The 22,508-nt window shown below is 38.3% G+C and overlaps 1 protein-coding gene across 1 annotated transcript; it reads left to right on the top strand.

Moving 5' to 3' along the window:
* Positions 1-650: 650 nt before the first annotated feature.
* LOC149070783 (uncharacterized) lies at positions 651-15,246 on the top strand. Its single transcript, XM_089248298.1, has 2 exons — positions 651-804; positions 12,518-15,246. The coding sequence occupies exon 2, from the start codon at positions 12,706-12,708 to the stop codon at positions 15,103-15,105; it is 2,400 nt and encodes a 799-aa protein (XP_089104424.1). The 5' UTR covers positions 651-804; positions 12,518-12,705; the 3' UTR covers positions 15,106-15,246.
* Positions 15,247-22,508: the final 7,262 nt, after the last annotated feature.

Raw genomic sequence — 22,508 nt, 5'->3', positions numbered from 1 at the left:
CGTTTTATTTCGTGGAATTCATTTTAATCCACTGCAATTTGCGGTAGCGCTTCGTTTCCCACCATCGCTATTTTTCCGTAATTTCAGCAATATTTGGCAACTTTGTACACTTTTGGCGGTGTTCTTGGCGATAATTGGCGATGCCCCGTATTTTCCCGTATTTGGAATTCCAATTTACCGTATTTCTCTCAAAGAAATATGGTCAGTTTACTTATCAGTCAAGGAATAAAACAATTTCCTTAACCTATAAATTACGTTACGGTAATAACGACTGTAAAAAAAAAAAATCTAATGGCAAATTGCTAATTTTCACCAAAATTATGCCAAAAGCAAGCAAAGTTGCCAAATCTAGCTGACCACACATTTCTCACATATTTTTCATTTTAAACGTTTATTTCGTAGGATTCATTTAATTCATTCATTCACTGGATTTCCAGTAGTGTTTTATTCTCTTGCCTTTTGCGATTTCAGCCACATTCGGCAACTTTTGCTTAGCTCTGGCAATTTTTTGTTCCCCCCCCCCTCAAATTTTTCCCTAGGAAATATGGTCAGCTGATCACTTACCAGGAGATGATGTCATGAAAAAAATTTCACATTCGTATTTGCAATTTATCCTAATCGTTTTGGCAACACATTCGCTAATTTCGTGTGCAGTGAAGATAAATTTGTTTCTTTTACATCAGTGGGCAATTATATTGACATCTAGTCATGTTATCTCTCAATATTTATTTCTTTATCTCTATCTTTCCTATAGGTATTACAAATCAAGTAAAATTGCTTCCCGTTAAAACATGTGTCTAATAAGTAAGCATATGGTTGTTGATTATTTAGTTTTGAAAAGGTGTCCCTCCGTAAAGTTAAGCCTTCGTAAATGCATCCAATATATTGGTATGGGGCTCAAATTACACTATAAAAGTTTGATAAAATTTATTGTATAAAACTTAACAAAAGCAACCAATAACGTTATCCGTTTTATTTGTTCGAATGTAACCGATAATCTTATTTGGTGGTTACATTTTTCAAGTTTTATAAAAGAACGTTTATCAAACTTTTATAGTGTAATCCGGTCCTTAAAGAGTTGTATTGTAAGTGTACAGGGTGTTTGTAATTAAAGTCTTCCCCACAAATCCCTTCTCAGCTGTAAATAATCAGTATCCGTGCCATGATAGCCATTAACCTATTGGAATGGCTAAAGGGAAAGTTGAAGGGGCAAATAGGTTCTCATTCCCCTATGCAAAATCATGGGCGGAGATATGCCCCCCACCCCCCCCCCCCCAGCATCAAAGGTGAAGTCGACTGATCTAATACATATATGTATAGATGAATCATCTTGCCCCCCCCCCAGACTTCTCCGCCTATGTGCAAAATGTGTGCACATATGGATTTTCTCTCGAAGTGATAAAATTTGCTTACGTTTAATGGTAAGGGGTTTCTAAATTCTACCTCTTTGAGTTGTTACCAGAATTTCAGAATTTTCTGGTAGGTAGTTTAGGCCATCGTGCCCATGCCCCCTCCATACATGGGTGGGGCCCTAGCAAGGGATGATTTATATAATTTTCTTGTTTTTCCACACTTAGTGGAGGGGGCATGAAAAATCTGATCCTCCATGGTCGCGGAAAATGTCAGCCTTGTGTCCCAGCTGGGAGGGGGGGGGATCATAAAGGACTTTTTATTTCGACGGCTCGAGGACATCTTGCCAAGAGCGTAACTGATGCTATGGCAAAAAAAAAATCGCTGGTATAAAAAAACATACGGGAACCAACAAGCATAATATTTTTTTTAGACTAAACACCAGAGTGGTATAAATATAATTGAGTTCTTAAGCTCAGAATTATAATAATTCCCCGGGTAAAGAAATACAAATACAGGGCCAGAAGACTAAACATCAAAACAACATAAGGTAGCCACTCTTTTAAATAAACAACGGTCCTGCATGTTGTATAAATAAGTATACTCTAGGTATAAAAAAAATTAAAACACGACTTTTTCTGGGTTTCCTGTAATCCTAACGCTCGGAATGAGAAAAACTAAATGGCTGTTCAAATGTTTGAAAAGACCCGTTAAAAACAACTAGCGAAAGGTAATAGGGAATAATCCAAGACAACGACCTACTTAACAAAGGGAAAAAATGTCGTTATCGGTTTGAATTGCCCGCACTTTAAGAGCCGTCTATAATGGATGGGTAATGGAAGCTTCTAGAAAGTGATAGAAGAAACGGCATTGGCGACTTATGGCACCTTGGCGATCTGGATTATACTGCACCTGTTCCATATTGCAATACAATAATTATACGGGGCTTTCAACTACTATGACCATCTTCTGTTACCGATATTTTCCCAAGCAGGTTTAAAGCTCAGCAGACAAAGAAAAGGTAGTGTAATCCAGTTGGACCAGGCAAGCATAAAGAAATAAACATTTCCAAGGCGCCACATTTGTAGACTTTCTGAAGGGTATCTAAAGTCCATGCCACTCAATAAAATTTCTGAAGACAGGGGAGGGGTAGAGAAGAAATGTTGAGAAACTGGTTAAAAAAACCAGTCGCTTCCCAATCTTAGGAAGCCTATGGACCTGGTTGGTTCTTTTTTATGAACAAAAGGCCCAGTCAAATAAGGGACTAAAGGGGTAAAATGAAATGGCGAATCATTCACAGTTCCATTTGAATAATGTCAGGTTTCTATACCGGGCCACGCCCCAAAGGTTAAACACTGATATGGCCTCAACGCACGAAAAAAAAAAAACATTCTGAAATTTTTTGTATTCATGCTATCTTGTGATGAACTGATGTTATTTTTCATGCAGGTATCGAGGCTCAACTTACCGACTGCGAGCAACGATATGTTTGAATCTGCAACACATGTGTGAATGTTTGACTATTTCGAAGAATGTGTTCAATGTGGCAAATGTTGAAAAAAATCTATTCTCTAATTATAGTACGCCCTGCGTTGAATTGTCTTTGAATCTGCTTGTGCAAGATCAGCTCGTCCAGGTTGGCCTATATGTAGTCAAACTCATAATAAACTTCCAAGGGACCCAAAAAATTCAATTCGCTATATCCAATTAGGAATTATTTTATGGAATGAGAACAAAAATTTAGTTCGCTATAGTGGTTTGAGTCGGGGCAACTGTTTTGTAGAAGAAACTGTCTTTTGGGGAGGGAAGAGATTTGAGAGGTGTCGACATAGAAAACTTTTCTGGTGTTTTCTTTTGGCAAAACTATCACTGAGGATTGGGAGGGGAGACTGAGATCTTGCATGCAGAAGTGTTGATACAAAGAAAACATTAAGGCCTAGAGTTTACCAGATGGGCCCATATAAAGACTTGATAAATTGAAGTGCCAGCGAAATTAGTTTAGGAGCTAAGTTTTTCCGACGATGTAAGAGTTATCGTACAGTTAGTCAAGTCTGAAACTTAAGGATGTAAACCAGATGTATCCAGAAATCCACAGTCCCAATATCCTGTAAAGAAGACCTCAACATCATCCTACAATGGAAGTCAATGTGGTTTTGTGAAAACACTCCATTTTCTTGGAACCTAGAAGTTTCGCCGCCGACATTTTGTCTTCGGTATATTCTTTCTGCGCTGACCGTATGAGTGACCAAGTGGGTGAGGGAATGACCTTGTGTGTGTGTAAGTGACCATAAAAGTGGGTGAGTGAGTGTGTGATTGACATTATGAGTGATCAAGTGAGTGTGACTATGGTTCAGTGAATGACCATATCAATGATCAAGTGGGTGACTTTATGTACAAGTTCATGACCATATGAGTTACCACACTCACTTGGTCTCTCATACGACCACATACTGTCACTCATACGGCAACAACCCACTTACTTTTACACTCATATGGTGTTACCCCCCATACAGTTACCCCCCCCCGCTTCAATTGGTCACTCATACAGTCACTCACTTAGTCACAGCCACTCATTTGATCGCTCACATAGTCAGGGCAGGTGAATTGCGCCTGAGGGCGAAATGTTAGAAGCAGAATTTCCGTAAACCGTTTTCTCAATAACTGCGTGAAATTATTCTCTTTACAGTAGTTCCAGAGACTAAAATCTTGCTAAATATAAGCTTAACAAAATGAGAGGGTAAAAAAGAGTTTTTAGGTGCCACAGCCAAATTTCTTAGAATCCACGCATATTTTTTCCTTTCAAGATGCACGAAAATAATGTCCGATCTAATAGGGCTTGGTGATTCTTTTTTGCCTGTATTGTGCACTTTGATCTTAGCCTAAAGACAGAGGAGATATGATAAGAGTGTTTGGTAAATGCACTAACAAACTTTTTCTCTAGTTGGTAAACAAGCCTTGAAATTTTTGGTGTCAGCAGATATATGTAATTATATTTTTTATGGAATGCTCTTCCCCCCCCCCCCCACACCTGTGTTTGTTTACCCCTGTGCACAAAAGATCTGTTCGGAAATAGTTCTGTTAGTTTTGAAAAAATTAGAGCCAGCCAAATTTCCCTGGAGCCAAAGAGGAAAAACGAAAAACAGCCAAATATTAGTTTTTTTTCCCCCGGGCCTTGCTGACCTTTCCCATATTGTTAAAAGGCTTATAAATTGTGGATGGAATATTTTAAGTGCCAATTTTTTTAGTAGCCCTGGAAACCTGGGATTAGTTAAGCCCTGATGTAGGTTGGTTTTACATTTGCTGTATCATAATTGTAAAGAAAGATTTAAAGCTGAGGGTTCTTAACCTTTTTCAGCCATGACCCAAAATTAACGACAATAGCATCTTCGCGACCCATGGGATTGTTTGTTTTTCAAAATTAGCGAAATCAGTGACGCAATAAGTGCATTTATAACAGGAGTGTGAGAGGTATGCCCCCCCCCCCCACATCCTGTGCAGGAGCCCCTGGGCTCTGATCCTTGGCCGGCCTCTAGGGCATTTATAGCGTGAAAAAACAAAATGGTTGAGAGTCATTCTGGGCAACATGGCTACTTTACCGCACACCAACTTCGGCCATATACGTCATACTGCAGTTTCCAACCAGTGGAGTTGGGTTTGAAATGGAGGCACCATCTATCAGTGGTTGCCCCAAGCTCGGTTGGTAAAGAACTTGTTTCTGATGTTTCTTTGTCCAGATTCGAACCCATGGACCTTGATGTTAACCTTCATAGTTAAAGACGAGAATCTTACCACTTAGGTGGGGCTGACAGGGTTCCAGCTCTGGCAAGCTAGTGGGGCCGTGATGAATGGTATTAATCATCTCACAAGCCTTTGCGAAACAAATTTGGGTCATAACCCGCATCCCTAGCTGTTGGTGAACTAGACCTAACTAACGACCTATCTCTGAAACCTCTGGGAAACGAGTTTGAGCCATGATCCCCCATCTCAAGAATCCCTTGCTACCCGTGAATTTGAGTGACCCATCTAGGAAGTCCCTGGCGAATCAAGTTTAAGTTGTGACCCATGGCTGAAAAATGCTTGGCTGTGCGTGGATCGGCACGACCTACTTGGTAAGCGTATTGGCCACGATCTATAGGTTAAGAACCCCAATTTAAATAGACATAAAGGAGAAGTGAAAAATTGAAGTCTTGTTGTTTCTTCTTCCTGTTTTTTTTTTTTTTTCTTTTTGCTTGCAGCGGTATTTGTTGTGTAAATTTCATATTCTGTATGCATGTATAAAACAGGGCTCGACAAATCCCAGGTGTGTGTGTACCCAAACACTGAAAAGGAGCCATTGAATTACATTTAAGAATTCACATGCTCGGTCTGCCGTGCAACTGGAAATATTCATTGGGTGCCCAAACAAAAATTTTGCATGGCAGAAGAATGTCAGTAAATATTATTGGATTTACCTTTAATTTTTTATTTATATACCCAGGTTGAGCGTGTAGTCGAAAAAATACATGCCTGATCAAATTTTTTACATGTCCCTGCAGGGTTGTTTGGTTTAAATCACATTGGTTTTAACGAGCGGTTTTTCCCTTCAAAAAATTGCATAAAAGTGGCCGAAGTGTAAATTTTTTCCCCTTGAAAAATATCACATTGATTCATTATTAGCCAAAATTTTTCATTCTTGTCACGTTTTCTATTCTTTGGGTACGTTCTGATGGTATATTTTTAAATGATATAAGTTTTTCCCCCTTCAAAAAATTTCATATAAGTGACCTAAATATATATATATACAGTCGATGCTCGATATAACGACCCTCTTCATCTCGTTGAAAACCAACGTTATATTGGGAGGGTCATTATATCAAAAGTAAAACATATGTGATAGTCGTTCTATGAAAACATCTAGAGCTTATCCTACTGGTCATAATAGAATGGTCGCTATGATGAGTCCACTGTATGTATATACACACATATATTTCATATAAAAAGTAGCACTTATAGTTACTCAAAGTTATGTACTGTACCAAAATTTCTCATTCTTACCACATTTTCTAGCTTTGGGCTACGTTCTCATGCTCTATCTAAAGTCTTCACCTGTTGTATCAGAGGATTGGGCCCCCAAGGGCCACATCTGCATCATTGGGATCAAGATCTTGACAAATAGGCTTTGACCCATGCTCTTAGCTATTTTTTATGAGAGCACATGAAAAATAATTTTCTAAGGGAAAGAAGAAGAAAATTTATATATTTTCCAATCATTTAAATTTCCTCAGCAGAGGAAAATCCCTCTTTTCAATGTGCTCTTTGGGATGGCATCAAACAATGTGCACATATAATACCTCTTCTATTCTGTTGTTACAAAAAATATTGGTAGTGTAATTTTTGGAGAACCCTAAGAACAGTGTAAAGATAAACATTCGAATGGTGTGGAAAGGTCGAGAAGGTCTTGGAAGGCATTCATTGACTCCATGCAGTGGCGTCACCAGACTGGTACTACGGTCAAATTTCTGGAAAATTTTTAATGTCTTTAAAAATGATGCGGGGAATAGTAGTCAGAGTTGCTTTATCCTCCACGCGAGATTCTTTCTGTGAATAAATTTGTGACGTCCTGAAGATTGCTTCATCCTCTGATCGTTTCATGGACTTGTGAGAAATTATCTGGAACATTATCCTCTTGCTATTTAAAGCAAATTTATGAATGAGGATTGCGCTGCATGCATCTAAACATGTGGTGGTGTAGTATCTCGCAGGCTTTTGTTTCTTTTCCCTCGTAAAGAAGCAGCAACGGTAGTGACTTCGCTATCATGTCATGTGGTCTTATAATCCAAAAAGACGCCAGTATTAGTAGTAGTTACGTTACCTCACATGCATTTTCATTTTCTTGCTATAAAAAGCAGCAGCAGATATCGTACTGTATATCACCACCAGGCTTAATATTCAATAGTTTTTTTTTGCTTTCACCCATTATATCCCCCCCCCCCCCCCTGTTAACCTCTCAAGTCCAGGGGAGATTTAAACGGAATTGCCTGTTTTCGCAGATGTTTCGCAAAAAAATTATAACTTTTTGAAATTTTTTGTTTATAAAATAAGGTCTTGTTATTTTGGTAATTTTTTTTTCTTCCACGGCTGCCAAAAGTTTCTTACAGCCTTTCTTTTCTTGCTTACAGCTTAAATTCTTTCTTACAGCCGCCTGGCTATAAGAAATAACTGCTAACTCAATTGTACAGGACATTTTGGCTCAAAAGGCAGTAAATGTTTAAATACGTTCTTTACAATAATTACACAGGGCATCTTTACAGTAATATCTCGCATCCCAGAGTGTTAAGCAGCAAGCATTCATCACTCACAATAAAATATGCAAGGCTCCCACTTGTCCTCCTATTTTCTTACTTTTTGTTAAAATGTCCTACTTTCTCGGTTTTGTCTTTTGCACCAAATGCCATATCAACAAAATTAGTGTAATTGATTTTAATTGAGGAGGGAATCATCTATATATTGCCAAATATTACAAATGTTGTAGATTGCAATTAATGATTCTGTCAAAATAGAAATTGTATAATTTTTAGGGCTATTTGGGGGTATGTGGACCATTTGGTTAGTTAATTTGTCATTCGCCTAGTTTGAGGGTTCTACAAGTAGAGTAGTCATTAAAAACTTCTATCTGGATGAAAAAATACTTTTGTATTCACTATTTCATGGTCTTGGATGGTAACTAACATTCCTCATATTCAAAATTATGGTGCACATTTTGTGTATAGGTGACGCAGCAGTTTGCATAACAAAGCAGTTGGGTATATAGGCCTATCCTAGGTTTTGTAGCATGCAATTGTCTCCTGTATTTTTGAAGCATGCAGAAGCATAAACAACATTTGCAATACTCAGCAATGAGCTAGAAATGAAAGTGCTTCATTAGTCAAAAACGATTACATTGGCATTGAACAGTAAAATGTAAACAAATCCCTTTGAAAAAAAGGATGGACAATGCAGAACAATCAAGAAGGATTTTAAGAAAAATGTAGAAAATACTATTATGGTAACTGCATAACATTCCCAGTCAGCGGAGGGCTCGTTGCAGAATAACGCAAAACATTCTGCTTAGGGGCATTGGACCTTGTAATTCGTGCATTTTGCACTGTGCTTTCGGAAGTGGTCTTGAAAAAGTGTCATTCTTAAACTTACATGTTTTAATTTCATAATCTGCTGTGTGCATTGTCGAAGAGTGTGGACAGACTGAACTGTGGAAGACTCGAAAAAAGAATGTAGTTTATATTGTGAGGCGAGATAGAAAATAATTATCTGTGGTTGCTAGTACACTGTTTTTGCCAAAAATTGGTTTTTCAACCAAATCATTTTTGTTGTCATTTTGCTTTGGCTCAAGTAAATCTTACAGGGTACTGAAATACAGTAGAACCTCTCAATAGTGGATTAACAGGAGTGTCCATTGGAGGTTACTGTATACAGTAGAATTTCGTTCATTTATACAATGTTTGGCTTCGGTCTCGCTGGGTTTCTATATGTTACTGTGTGTAAAAAGTGATACACTGGTGGTCATGCATAATCATCAATTGTCTTGATTAAAAAGTTTGGTTAAATTTCACTACATTTATCACTTTTACCAGTGATTATGCATAATTCCCATATAAAGTTGGAAAGTTTGATAAATATAGAAAAATTTCTAACCTTTATCCTCTGCATTAAACTAGTTAATTATTTTTACCCGTACATGATATGTGCAATGCACATATTTTGCAATAAAAATTTAATTAAAGTGAGTATGAAGAAGAAATAGATTGAAATATAGAAGAAATAGTTCATAACATCGGTTGTGTTGGCTTTCTTCATGCATATCAATATGTGCAAACAAAACCAACATTACCATTGGGAATCACCATCGTGGACCCATAGTTATGCTCAGTTAATCAAATAATGAATTGATGGATTATCCTTTTTACCAATATGAGCTTGACATTATAGCCTACATAATTGTCATTGAATATGATGAATTCTCAATTTATGAACAAAAATTCACAAAGTAGTTTGCATGATTTTTACTGTCCACTATCGAGAGTATCTGCTAATAAGGGGGGGGACCTGTTCATGGGATCGGGGATCAGAAAAGTGTCCTTTAAGGGAGGTTCCACTCTAATGAAAAAAAAATGAATTAAGTTTTTTTTTAGGGTTTTTAAATTATGCTATGATTATGTTGTCGGGAGTATCCTCCCCGCCCTACTTCTTTTTAGTCCTGCTTTTTCCAGTATTTTGAGTGTGAGCCCTAAATATGATAAATTAAAATATGATACTTATGATTAGACAAAGCCATATTATTCCTCTTTCGAATGATGCCCAACATACAGAGATTGTGAAATAATATAATAGATTATGTATATACAGTGTGTCCTATCAAGACTGCCCAAACTCTGCACAGCCAAATTCCTTGCTTGGAATACATAAAAATGCTCAAAGAACTGTACTTGTATGACCCATAGTTTTCGAGAAAAATACAAAAAGAAGTGTGATGTCATATTTCAGGTGCCAGGGAAAAAAAAAACTTTATTGGAAAAAGAACATTGGTATTTACATAGGTTTTCATGGGAAGATGTTCAAAATATTCATTGTGCATATCAAGGCATGCATGGATGTGCTGTAAAATGACAAAAGTTTTTTCCCCCTTGCACCGGATATGACTTCATACTTTTCTTTCACATTTTTCTCAAACTGTGAGTTGTACAGGTACAGTTCTTTGGGTATTTTTTTTTTTATGTATTCCAAGCGAGGAATCTGGTTGTGCCAAGTTTAGGCAGGCTTGATGGGACACCTGGTATATATAATTAAAGTATGTTATTGGACGTTGCTCAACAATGAGAGGTAAATCAGGGTTCTACTGTACTCTAGTGAGGGATTCAAATAATCAACTATGTACAGGGTGATGATAAAACGTTCTGATTCCAAAACACTATACACTAAAAATCACTGGTCAAAATGTCGTGAAAATTTACATAGATACTCATGATGCGGTGGAATTTTCTTTGGTGAAAGAAAAAATACTTGAAAATGTACAAGTAGATATTGTACTTGGCCCAGTGGTATAATCTGTTTTGTGCAACAACATTGTTTTGGCACTTCAACTGTGTCAGTGTGTGGATAACACAACTTTTATCAAGATGCACATTGCAACATCAGCAAAGTAGCTGCTGAAGAACCATTTTGACAATAACAGGACAACGCAACACCTGGCTAACACATTTACCTGACCTTAACCCTTATAACTTTTGGCTTTGGGGGTACCTCAAAATATTATGTGCTGTGGTCGGATTGCAAGCTTTGGTAAATTCAAGACAGATCCACATCATTGTTGGCATACTCTGATCTGTTGTTGAACAAGCATTTTTGCACTTCCACCTCACACCCAGAACATTGTGATGTTTCCGTGGATTATGAAACCATGAATTGCTAATTAAGTTATCATTTTGTCCTGACTGGCTATCGTTTCCATTCTGTGAGCAAATTTCCCATGTGCTGGATGAGTCCTATGGTGTTGTGGTGTTGTCTTTTTTATATTTTCAAGTATCCCCTTCTCCCCCCCCCCCTTTTGCCATACAAAATTCCACTGCTTCAAGAGTATCCGTGTAAATTTTCAAGCCATTCTGACCAGTGGTTCTTATTTTAGTGTTTTAAAGTTAGAACTTTGGTTATAATCATCCTGTAAATAACTTCTCATCGCTAATAAACGTGCATTAATTATGCTTTATTAAACATGTTGTATTTACCTAGTTTTAAGTAACTGCAGAAAACATTTTTAAATTATATGGTTAATAATATATTAAACATTTTTAAACAGTTCCTTGAGTTAAGCTATAAAATAAGTAAATTGCAGAAATTGGTTTTCATTAAAATGTAAGAAATATTTATAGATTAATTAATATGGGAATAGTGTTAATTATACATCCACATACATTTGGTTTTAATTATTAGAAGTTTGAATGATTTTTTCCGAAATTTTATTATTTTTAATGCAGTTACTATTTAAACCAAAACTGGTGTTCTGATTTTCTTATAAAAAAATCTTTTTTTTTTTTTCTTTTTTTTTTTACCAACCCTGTGCCCCTGGCATGTAATGGCGGGTAATGGATTCATCCAGCCCTGTACATATATTCCTATTCTTCCACGAAAGAAAGGAAAAAATTATATTTTGAACACCTCTCTCTGCTATTATCAAAATGTGAACAATAACTGACTCCACCCACTGGCTGTTAATTGGCAGGCTGGAGAGATGGGAAACATGTTCTCGTGAGAGTGAGAATATAACTTAAAGTATCTGGGCTCATCATTGCCAAAATAATAAGAGTTTTGAAGAGACGAGATATCTTGCAATTGCTGAAAAACAAAGCAAGTTAAGTGAGATATCCTAATTATGTGTGTGTGTGTGCACAGCTGAGAAGGTTTATGTAATAAGGTTTGTTCAACCCATCGGAGGTTTCAATAATGAAATATTTTGAGTTACAGATTGAATTAGTAGCCAATGGTATTAACCCAAATGCGAGAATATCTTACAGGATGAAAATGCACTAAGAAATTTATAAAATTAAGTTAATATATGCAGTTGCATTGATTCTGTTTTAAAGAAATAGAGGTTTATGTGCAACAATTTGGAATCAGTGAAGCGTGTGCACCTCTGAGAAGAACGATTAATGTGATTTTAGCATCATAATTGCATTAAAACAAAGAAATGTTTAAAGAAAGAGTGGAGACCTCATCTCATTGTCCTTTGCTCTTCAACATGGAAGAAAGCTGTAGGTCTGCTGTCTATCATTTTTTATTTTAAAAAGAGGGCCACCTTTAAGCTATTTTACTTTGACTACATCCTGAGTTACCTTGCGCCAATGGAGAGTTTAATGTTCTATTTCCACTAGCAAATGTTCCAAGAAAACAGTTCTCATATCTGCCTGCCCATAAAGACTGCACGGTTGGAATATTTTTGACTTGACACCAGACCACTTTACTATGATATTCTTTGATATTTAATGGTAAAAGAATGAATTTGAATGAAGGTTGGATGATGACTGGTGCTAGTTTTGTTGCGAGCAAGACAACATTTGCTATTTTAATATTATAGACATGAAAGTTTTATCCTGATTTTCCAATATGAGAGCTTTGATAAATGACTTTTTTTTTGCAGCTTTATCCGATGTCGCTGATCACTTCTGCTTGCCTTTCTCACATTCTAGGTATATCCCTGATAAGTGGATGTGGATGTCATCGAAACTCGCAGATTTTTCATATTTTTAATACATTGTTTTAACTCTTTCTTTGATAATTTTCTTGTGTATAAAATTGTTTATATGTATAAATGTAAATGTGCTTGTCATGTCAGATACAGAAGTTCAATATACAGTAGTAGATGAGTTGGAAGAAGGGGAAATCGTGGAAAATGTGCCATCCTTCACTGATAGGCAGTCAAACAGAAAAAATAAATTGAACACTGAAACTGGGGCCTGCGTAGAAAACCAAAAGATGCGCCTAACACGTAAAAGAAAAAAAAAGTGGAACACTAATATTGAATTTCCACAGAGGTACCCTGCTCCTTTCTCGGAAACGTTGCCCTCCAAACAACCTCGTTCTGGTCAGAAAACCACACAGTTCCAAACTAAGCCTCCGGGTAATTGGAAAAACCTAGCAGCTTCCCCCAAAAAACCATTAAACTTAAGCGGTAGAAAGTTTAGTATTCCCTGGAAGACCGAACACATGCATGAACCAGTAAAAAAACCACTCTCTGATAACACTGTGCCACAATTGGACATGAATTCAAGTTACGATGATTTGCTCAAACATCACAAAGCCATTCAAAAAGCCCTATCAAAGTTAGAGAAGGAGCAAAATAGAACCAAGAAGAATTGTCCTCACAAAGGCAAGAAGAAAAGGTCAAGTGTTGGTGGTTCCTCAGAGAGATCCATCAGTGGAAAGAAGAATGTGTTCAAAGCTGTCAGTCGTAGTGAGGCTTCAAAAGCCATTAAAAGAGACATTAAGAAGCCAGAGTTACTGAACAACATAGAAGTAATATTTGCTAACAGGGTCCGGAAAGAAAGCAGCCAAACCCAGTTTGACACCACAAATTCGTCTAACATCACCATAGCTACGCAGGAGTCAACGAATTTTCATGAGCAAAAAGAGCATGACGATGATCTGGAGCAGCTTAGAAAGAACGTCTTGATGTCAGTGCCCTCCAAACCCGCAGAAACTACTGCTACGACTATTGAAATTGGGTCAGAGTTTAACAAAGAAAACACCATTCCAAACAATAGCTCTGCATTTTCCATGTCTGGTTATCGTGATGATTATTCAGTTATGGACATGGAAGTAGACGAGGATTCTTGTGTGGTGTCTCGTATCGAAGTTTCTTCACCTCAACAGTCTCAGTTTAGTGACGACGATGAAATCGCTTCCATGCGGGAAAAGCTGTTACTCTCTCTGAACAAAGCCGCGAGCAAACGAGAGTCAAATAGTAGAACTTGTGAGTTTGGAGAGCGATCAGCTGAAAGTGCCAAATGTAATCCCATTGTGTCAGATTCACGTGTTAGTCCTTCGTCAGCGGCTAACTCGGTGCCCGAATCAGGTAAGATACTCCCCTCTTCGCCATCACGACCCACAAATGAAATGGAGCGTGATGGTGTCCGTTCCATATCCACCCAGTCTTGCCCACCCCTTAATGTCTCGACTGGTCTTACGTCTTGCTCCATTCAGCAGCCTTGTCCTAGTCGCATCGTAGCATTGGAAAAGCCATCAAACGATAGCCCAGTTGATTCCAGCGCAGTTTCGGGTGGAACTTCTGATTGCCAGTCAGTTGAATGTTGCTCACCAGCATCTAACGGTAGCCGCGATGTACAAGAGCCGCCCTTGGTAACTTCTTTACCTATATCCGAATCTAAGCCACTCCCTGAACCAATCAAAGTAGACAAGAGTTGTACTGCCACTTCTAAAATCCCTTCCAAACAATTTCCTCATAAAACTGCGCCAATACCATGGGTATATATGAAACAGAACCCCGTTATTATAAATTTGGCTGATGATTCTAGCGATTCAGATTCCTCGGAGAGCGGCAATGATAAAGGGTTGCCTCTATTAGATAGCTTAGAAGAACTCATTAGGTCCGAGAAAATGAAGACCATTTGCAAACAGTCTGATCCACCTCAGTCAGAGACGGAAAATAATAATGGGGAAGTCGAGTCGAAAGGCCAAGGAAACGAATCGATTGCGCGGCACCCGCCTTTATCGGAGCCATCCTCCGACTCGGTGTGCCGGGAGTCTGATCTCGTTGAAGCTGAGCCAACTCAGTCGGAAAAGAACGATCACACTCGCAAGGTGGTAGCTCCGAAACAAAATTCCTCGATAGCCTCAAAGGTCACGGTCGACCTGGTCCACGAGTATAGTCTGCTCAGTAGGAAGTTGTCGTTGGCCTGCGACACGCTGCAGAAGGAGCAGCAGATACTTGCGATGAAGAAGATCATGGCCAACAAGAAGAAGACGGCCTTCATTAACTCGCAGCTGGTGACGCAGCGCCTCAAGGAACAGTTGGCCGCTGCCGAGAAGGTCAAGAAGACCAATATGAGGATGATGTTCGTCGCCAACGCCGAGCTGGAGACCGTCCAGAGCTCGGTGCTGAAGCGGACGGTGCTGTTGAAACAGATGCATGAGCAGCATCAAAAGTTGGAAGAGCAGATCAGCTCGAATGTTCCGTTCCCCTTAGATTTCATCTTGAATTCAGAGTAAAAATAATAAATCGCTTTGATAATGATTTTCTTTCCCTTTCTTTGTAATCTTATTTCATTTTGTGGTCCCTTTTGTACCGATTTCATTTTATAATAGTATGTGTCTGTAATCTTTGTACTTGTAAATAAACGGTTGTTAAGTTTTCAAATTTTGTTTGTGTACCATGGTCTTTCTTGAGTTCGGCTTTTTCACAACGATCGAGTTTTAGGAAAGCAGCACTGAAGAAACTCAGTTTCCGTAGTATCTATAGGGTAATTTGGAAAATTTCACTGGCCAAGGACAATGAGTCTAACAAGGTGCGCAAAAACGCGTTACTTTTTCATCGCTCGCAGTAGTTTCCAGTGGGCGAGCCTTATAGGCTATCAGGAACGAAAGCACCAGGCTTACGATGGTATACTATTAAATCATTACACTTCATGCATAGTTAGAAAAGTAGGTAGCAGCACTACGCAACAAACTTCACGGAGGATTCACTGCACACTCCGATATCTACCAATTCATTAGACATTCCGCAGAGGAATATGGACGTGTGGCACGTCTGGTTTAGTAGTAGGCTATCAGGAATGTGCGCATTATATATATATAGTTCGGTCACGAGACGCCAACTAGAAAAAATATATATTTATATTCACTGGGCTGCCAATGTAGCCTCTCGGTGAGAGAAGGGAGTTATGAATATACGAGTATATTTTTTTTCTCTCCATCTACCCTAGGTCGAGATATCTCGCTCTTGAACGGAAAGAGGACACCTTCGTTGACATAATATATTTTGTTTCACTGACTCGAATTTGACGGGGGGGGGGGGAGAAATCGATTTCAAACGCTGTCTCTTTCCCCCCACGTCGAAATTTGAATGAAAGCGTTACGCCTGCTGAAGGGGAGGGGGGAACGAAAATATGTTCGGTTTCAGGTCTGGACACACATATCCGCACCGTGCCCGACACGTGCGTCGGCCGAAAGTAGGTCATCACACGGTCAAAGAATAATTCTTTGCTAAGCAATGCAGCCGTTAACACATATCCGCACCGTCACCAACTAGTTTATTTTATATTTTTGCGGTCTCAGGAGAGAGCTCATTTATTTTATGTCGCTTCTCAATTTTCATCAATTGCTGAATTATTAATTCCATTTATTTCTTGATTTTAATCAATTTCTGCATTATTACTTTTATTAATTATGAATTTTCAATAGTTCTGGAATTATTTCTTCCGTTAATTCTAAATCTTAATCTATTCCGAAATTATTTCTTTCATTAATTCTGAATTTTCATTGGTACTGAAATCATTTCTTTCAATTATTTTTAATCCATCGATTCTAACTAACTATCGAAACTAACTAGGTTTAATTTCCGATGCTCTATAAATGAATCATTGTTTTGGTTTTAACATAAATTATATATATAAATAGAAAACGGTTCGAAAATTTTTGGGTTTTTTCTTATGGGAAAATATAGGAGACATTTTAAATTTGGTACATCAGATGCAACATGTTAAGCCATAAATGCTTAACCCATGTCCTGTGCTCCAAATGCGGCCCTCGGAAGCATTTGATGTGGCCCGTGACAACAAAAAACAAAACAAGGCTCTCGAGTGGTCTCAAGCACATTTCAAAATCACTTCAGCGACTAATGGCACACCTCCATTTCACGTAAGTGGATCGTGATACATTTGCAGATTATCCTATTTGAGTGGTTAGTGGCACATTTCCAGATCTCTCGAGTGGTCCGCGGCACGCTTGCAGATCACTTAAGCGGCACGTGACATTTCTTTTTAGATAGTCTTGGAGGATCGAGGCTCATTTCTGAATAACTCAAGAAGCCCGCGAAATATTTCAAAACAATGAAGTGGGCCACACCTTCCAAAAAGTCGAGCACCTTTGTGCTAAATATCTGACAAAGGTGTTTCAGCGACTGGGACATTGGCAATAAGTGCTTTAAATTACTATCGAATACTGGTGAGGCTTTATCATTGAATCAAGCCCCGGCAGACTAAACACCCCAATTGTTATTGATTTTAATATCCATTTGCCATCTGCAGAGGAGCCAATTTTCAGTTTAGAAGATTCCGCGTACACACACAGAGTAGAAGATATGCTCGATCTTTCGTACAAATGCTCCTACTGAGCTGAGATACACTTCTCCGAGGTGTTATCGGAATTTGACACCACCTGCCCCTACAGATGATTATATTTATGATGGCCGTTGACTCTGAATAAAAAAAAACCGAGTGTGTAGGTGAGGAAGAGAGAGTACCCCTCTCCCCCACAGATTGTTTTAATTTCTATATGACTTTTTTTTTTCTCTCTCCATTTTTATCACTTGATAAATAATCTCTTTGGTCCAAACTGTTAACAAGAATGCATGTAGTCAAACTAAGCAAATGGCCGTCTTTTTATTTCCAGCTGCATTTAAAGATTCTATTCTTTTTTTGCGGGTTTGTCACATACAAAAAATCTATCGGAGATCAATCCAAAATGAAAACAAAATTAAAATTTCTATAAAAAACACATCCACACACACATATACAGACAGATAAAAAAATGTATATACATGTGTAGATTATTTACAGAAATGTTTAGAACAATTAATTATTGTTAATTTACGCTGGGGTTATTATATCCAAATCACTCTTGTTAATTAATTTACTGAACATTTTGATTACACCGAACCGGCTGCGTTAAAGACTTGAAGCAATCGACACAGCTTCGTAGTCAGCATACGGCAGCGACACGGGCAACACACGGAAAGGTGTGGTCTGAAGAGGAACGAGCCGAGCCACGGCCAACTGACGCCCGAGCTACGGTCCTGGCACGGTGCGGATATGTGTGTCCAGACCTTTCTTCGAGCATGTGTGCTGTACAAAATCTTTTGGTCATTGCCCGACGCTTTCAAGGACGAGAAAGATACAGGGAAATTGTGATCCTAAAATACAAATCTAGTTGGCTACCTAAAAAATTGCTAGTTATCGAAGTATAACTAATAGGTGGAAAGTAAAGGGCTTTTTTACATGCAATGCTCGATGAGTTGAAATTAAAAAAAAATTATAATCACATAGTTAAGGGTGATCATTTGACCCGTATTTCGAAGTAATTTTTGCTGTCCCAATTTGTTTTTAAATGTGCCGTTCTTCCACGAAACTTGAGTTCCTTATTGGAATCAAAGATGAAAATTATTTTTACAACTTAGAAATTATGCATATATTATACAACAGTGAGAACAAAAGTATTCATCTTATATATCGTCTCCTTCATGCCAGCAGCACGAATGATCAATATCCTTTCAAAAGAACGTGGGAAATATCGTTCGAATGTCTACTCTATGGAAGTTGTTTTCCAAAATTTACTTTGTAACGTTTCAATAGGGACAGACCCGTAGCCAGAAATTTCGTCCGGGGGGGGGGAGGCAAAGTGATAGAACAATATATTTGGCCGTCTTTTTTTCGGTCATTTTCTCACATTTCTGGGGGGGGGGGGAGGGACAGACTCCCTGCTACGGCCTTGATAGGGATACACATTCGCATTTCAGGCACAGCTTAGACAGCAAAATAAGGTATCCAACCAACTGATACAAAAAGGGAAAATTTACAGATTCGTACTTTGCCATTCGGGGGTACGATATTCGTCATGTTCAATACTTTTTCCCCTCTCGTAAAATATAGGGTGTCCGAGAAAGATCTTTATTATTCTAAAAATTAATAAAAATATAAAAAGGTGAAATGCTGTTTGCGACAAAAGAATGAAGAAACCTAACGGGTTTTTTTTTAATTATCAAATGCCTGGGGTAGATGGCGCTATACTCTGTTCGCTCTAACTTGGGTCCTGATGTAAATAGACCGCTGTACCGATTTTTGATATCACTCCACATCCTTTATCTCCATTGGTTGTGATTTAACCCGCCCCTTCATTACGTATTCCGAACGCGTGCGTTTTTTCCTAAAACGTGAGATGGAAATTCGTTATGAAGAATTTTCCTGGAAAATTTTTTTCACTGTTCTCCAAATTTTGTTGAAATAAAAACTGTTGATAACACTAATTAAAATAGAAAGAGGTATATATCTCCCAAAAAAAAGTTCGATAAGGTATTCTGTCGTAATCATGGCACACTCCTCAAGAGTTGGGATGACAGGGCTCCAGCCCGGACATTGCCTGCGACAATTCTTGTTATTTTTTTACGGTAAAAGTTTACTATATAGAAAGGCTGTTGAAAGGTTGGTCTGAGGGCCGCCAAAGATCACAGCCTGTGGGGGGGGGGGTCTTGCGGCAGGATGCGGGGGGCCATTATCGTTACAAAAGCTTGTGCGAGTTGTTTATTATTTTACGGCAGATAGTGAGAAAAAAATCCTCATTTTTTCTTATTACTTTTTTTCTTCAGGATTTTACAATTTTATTTCTGAGCTAATTTACGCCGTATGATTTTCCTGGGCCGGATACGCTACCAATTATAACGTGAAACAAATTATGAACAACTTACTGTTGTGTTGCCGCTTTTTATTTTTCTTGCGGGTCTGTATAATTAAATATTTCATAATAATCCACGGGCTGTAGAAGTTCCAATTTGATGAGAGAGAGTCCTCCACATTATTTCTTTTCTTTACTTCAACCTATTGTTGATATCCTGTTTTTTGTCAAGACAATTTCGGTTTTTTATCCGTGCGTAGGTTGCGAGTCATGACCCCAACATCCAGCAGCAGGAGCCCCTGGACTGGGATCTTTAATGGGCCCCCAGGCCAGGCTTTCTTACGGGATCTATAGTGTCTGTCATAATCAGGCTAACTGAATCAAAAATGAGCATTACTCTTTCGAACCAGATTTTCAAAACTTCATGTCTTCGTGATAATCCTCAGACTTTTTCGGCTCGCCGCCTTCGACGAAACCAATATTACTTCCTCCCAACAAGCTGCTCAAGCAGAAGTGCGAATTCTTTTGGAATGCGTATATTCACCACGAACGATAAGTGACCCCCCCCCCCGTATCCAGTGCACGTCAAAGCGTGTGGGTCAGAAAAAAATCTTGTTGAGACAGCAACTTTGCTTATAGGAGTCCAGAGCAGCTGCAAAGAAATGAATTTTCAAATGGCTCTTGCCAAACAAGATAGACACGCATATTTCATTTATGTCATCAAACGATAAAGAAGAAAGCTCTTTTTCTTGCAAGACCTTTTTGAAGAAGCGAATACAAGTGTATATCAAATCTGTTTGCGAATAGGAGTAATAATAATAAAATGAAACTTCCGTTTAAAAAGGGGATGGTAATGTTTGAGTGAGAAAGGCGTATCCTGTCAACACTCACCCTGAAGACGTAGCAGCAAAAACGCTTTGACCGATCTTTAAAAAATATTTTTTCCCGTCTTCCAGATAACTTTGAAATAATATGGAATAAATATTTAAAAAAAAATAAAAATTATGAGGTATTTTATGGTATGAGGGGCAAACGAAAAAGGACTATATTTTTGGCGGTCTTGCACAATAAGAAAAGGTGAAATGTTCTTCAACCAATCATTGTGGGCATCGCACGCGTGCTTTTATTTACATCAGGACCCAAGTTAAAATGAACAGAGATTAGTTGCTCTGCAGCTGTAATAAGAAACGAAAATGGCGACCGCGCAGGAGAAAGCGCAATCTGAATGGAAACGAGATAACCGAAAACCGTGCAAAGAAAGTTTCGCCTGATATGCCATAGAAATTCACCAAGTATGCGGCACGCCAAGCATACTGTATGCCTTCAATTTATGCATGGATGCAGAAGTTTAAAGACACAGGCAATGTTCAAAATGTGAATTTCTCGATTTCTCACCAAGTGTCAATTACAGCATCGTGTCAAAGATCACGCCAGACATTAAATTTCGGGCTGTCTCGTTCATGTTCGACTGAAATGTGGCTCTGAATCGCTCGACACTTTCTTCTGATGTCGATGAAGGGCCGTAATTTTACGCACGCTCAACATTTCCGGTGTCTTTAAACTTCTGCATCTATGAATAAATTGAAGGCATACTTGGTGGATTTTTATTGTTCATCAGACGAAACTTTCTTTACCCGGTTTTCGGTGATTTTTTTCCCCCCTGACTACAATACACACTGCGCTTTCTCCAACGCGGTTGCTATTTTCGTATCTTATTCAGCTGCCGAGCAACTAGCGCCGTCTATCTCAGGCAACTAATATTTAAAAAAAACGTAGATTTCTTCATTCGTTTGCAGCAAACTGCATTTCATTTCACCTTTTCGTATTTTTGTTATGAATGTTTAGAATAATAAAGATCTTTCTCGGACACCCTGTATATTTAAATTCATTACAATTAATTTGCAGTAGCTTTCTGTCTCTCCCCCTCCCCACTAGGCAATATCCGAAATTCCACAATGGTTGGCGATTTTTCACACATTTAGCAACTTTTGTAAACAAAATTGGCGAATGATGTACTCAGGACTCTCATTTCACGTATTTTTCTCAAATGATATATGGTCGGGCGAGTTACCAGTAACTACAAATTTTAAAGATAGAAGCCGCTACATCGAACGCATAACTTGTACATCTCAGACATTCATCAACTCTAGGGGTCTCAAACGGACAGCCTACAGAATCAAATATAATTCAACTCGTAATAAATATCTACAAATGGCGATATTTTAAGTACAAATTTTGAATGATACACGTACAAGTACCATTGCTGTTGAGAGCCGGCAATAAAAATGCGGGAGGGGCTGTTTCCACGTGACTATTTTTTTATGAAATGATTTTGATGTTAACCCTTTGAAGTTATACATACGATGTGCAAATCTTCACCCATGATTTCAGTATATAGTATTACTAGACTGACCATATTTCCCTTAGAAATAAAAGAAATCGAAATTACAAATACCGAACATATTCAATTATTGCCAAAAATTACACCAAATGTAAGCACGGTTGCAAACTACTGCATCAATCACTAAAAAAACCGTCCATGGCGAGAAACGAAGCTGCATTTTAAAATGGATTCCACGAATAAAACTTTTAACCAGGGACACGTCGGAACATATCTGCGCGTGTTGCGCGAGCATCACCCATCACTTGAATGGCATTGCTGAGCAACACCATTCAAATTAAGCCAATACATAATTTCTAATTTAAAGTGCCCTTCTAAATATGACTAACAAATTTTTAAAATTCTAAATTTTGATCCTAATTTATTTGGCATTAGTTTTACCCCTGAAAATCATACTAACAAAAGTAAAAAACCCGCTACTTTTGGCTGGTATACTGGCCCGCAAAAAGACAAGAGTTTCTCAACGGAAATCTTACCCACCATTTCTATTCAAAAACGGCCAGCGTCTGCTTATCTCCCTCTTTATCACTAGCGCGTTTTTATGAGCAGGGATGACACCCCCCACTTTGTGTTGTAGTTTTGTATCTTCTTTCCCTTTCCTGAAATC

This window comes from Pholcus phalangioides, unplaced genomic scaffold (genome assembly GCF_987345545.1).
Source record: "Pholcus phalangioides strain wild (caught in Gottingen) unplaced genomic scaffold, Ppha-v1.0 ptg000020l_1, whole genome shotgun sequence".
NCBI lineage: Eukaryota > Metazoa > Arthropoda > Arachnida > Araneae > Pholcidae > Pholcus > Pholcus phalangioides.
This window is presented reverse-complemented; position numbering and strand designations above follow the sequence as displayed.

Bases quoted from the DNA above. Each gene is read 5' to 3' on its own strand.
- LOC149070783 (XM_089248298.1), top strand. From the start codon at position 12,706: ATGTCAGATACAGAAGTTCAATATACAGTAGTAGATGAGTTGGAAGAA.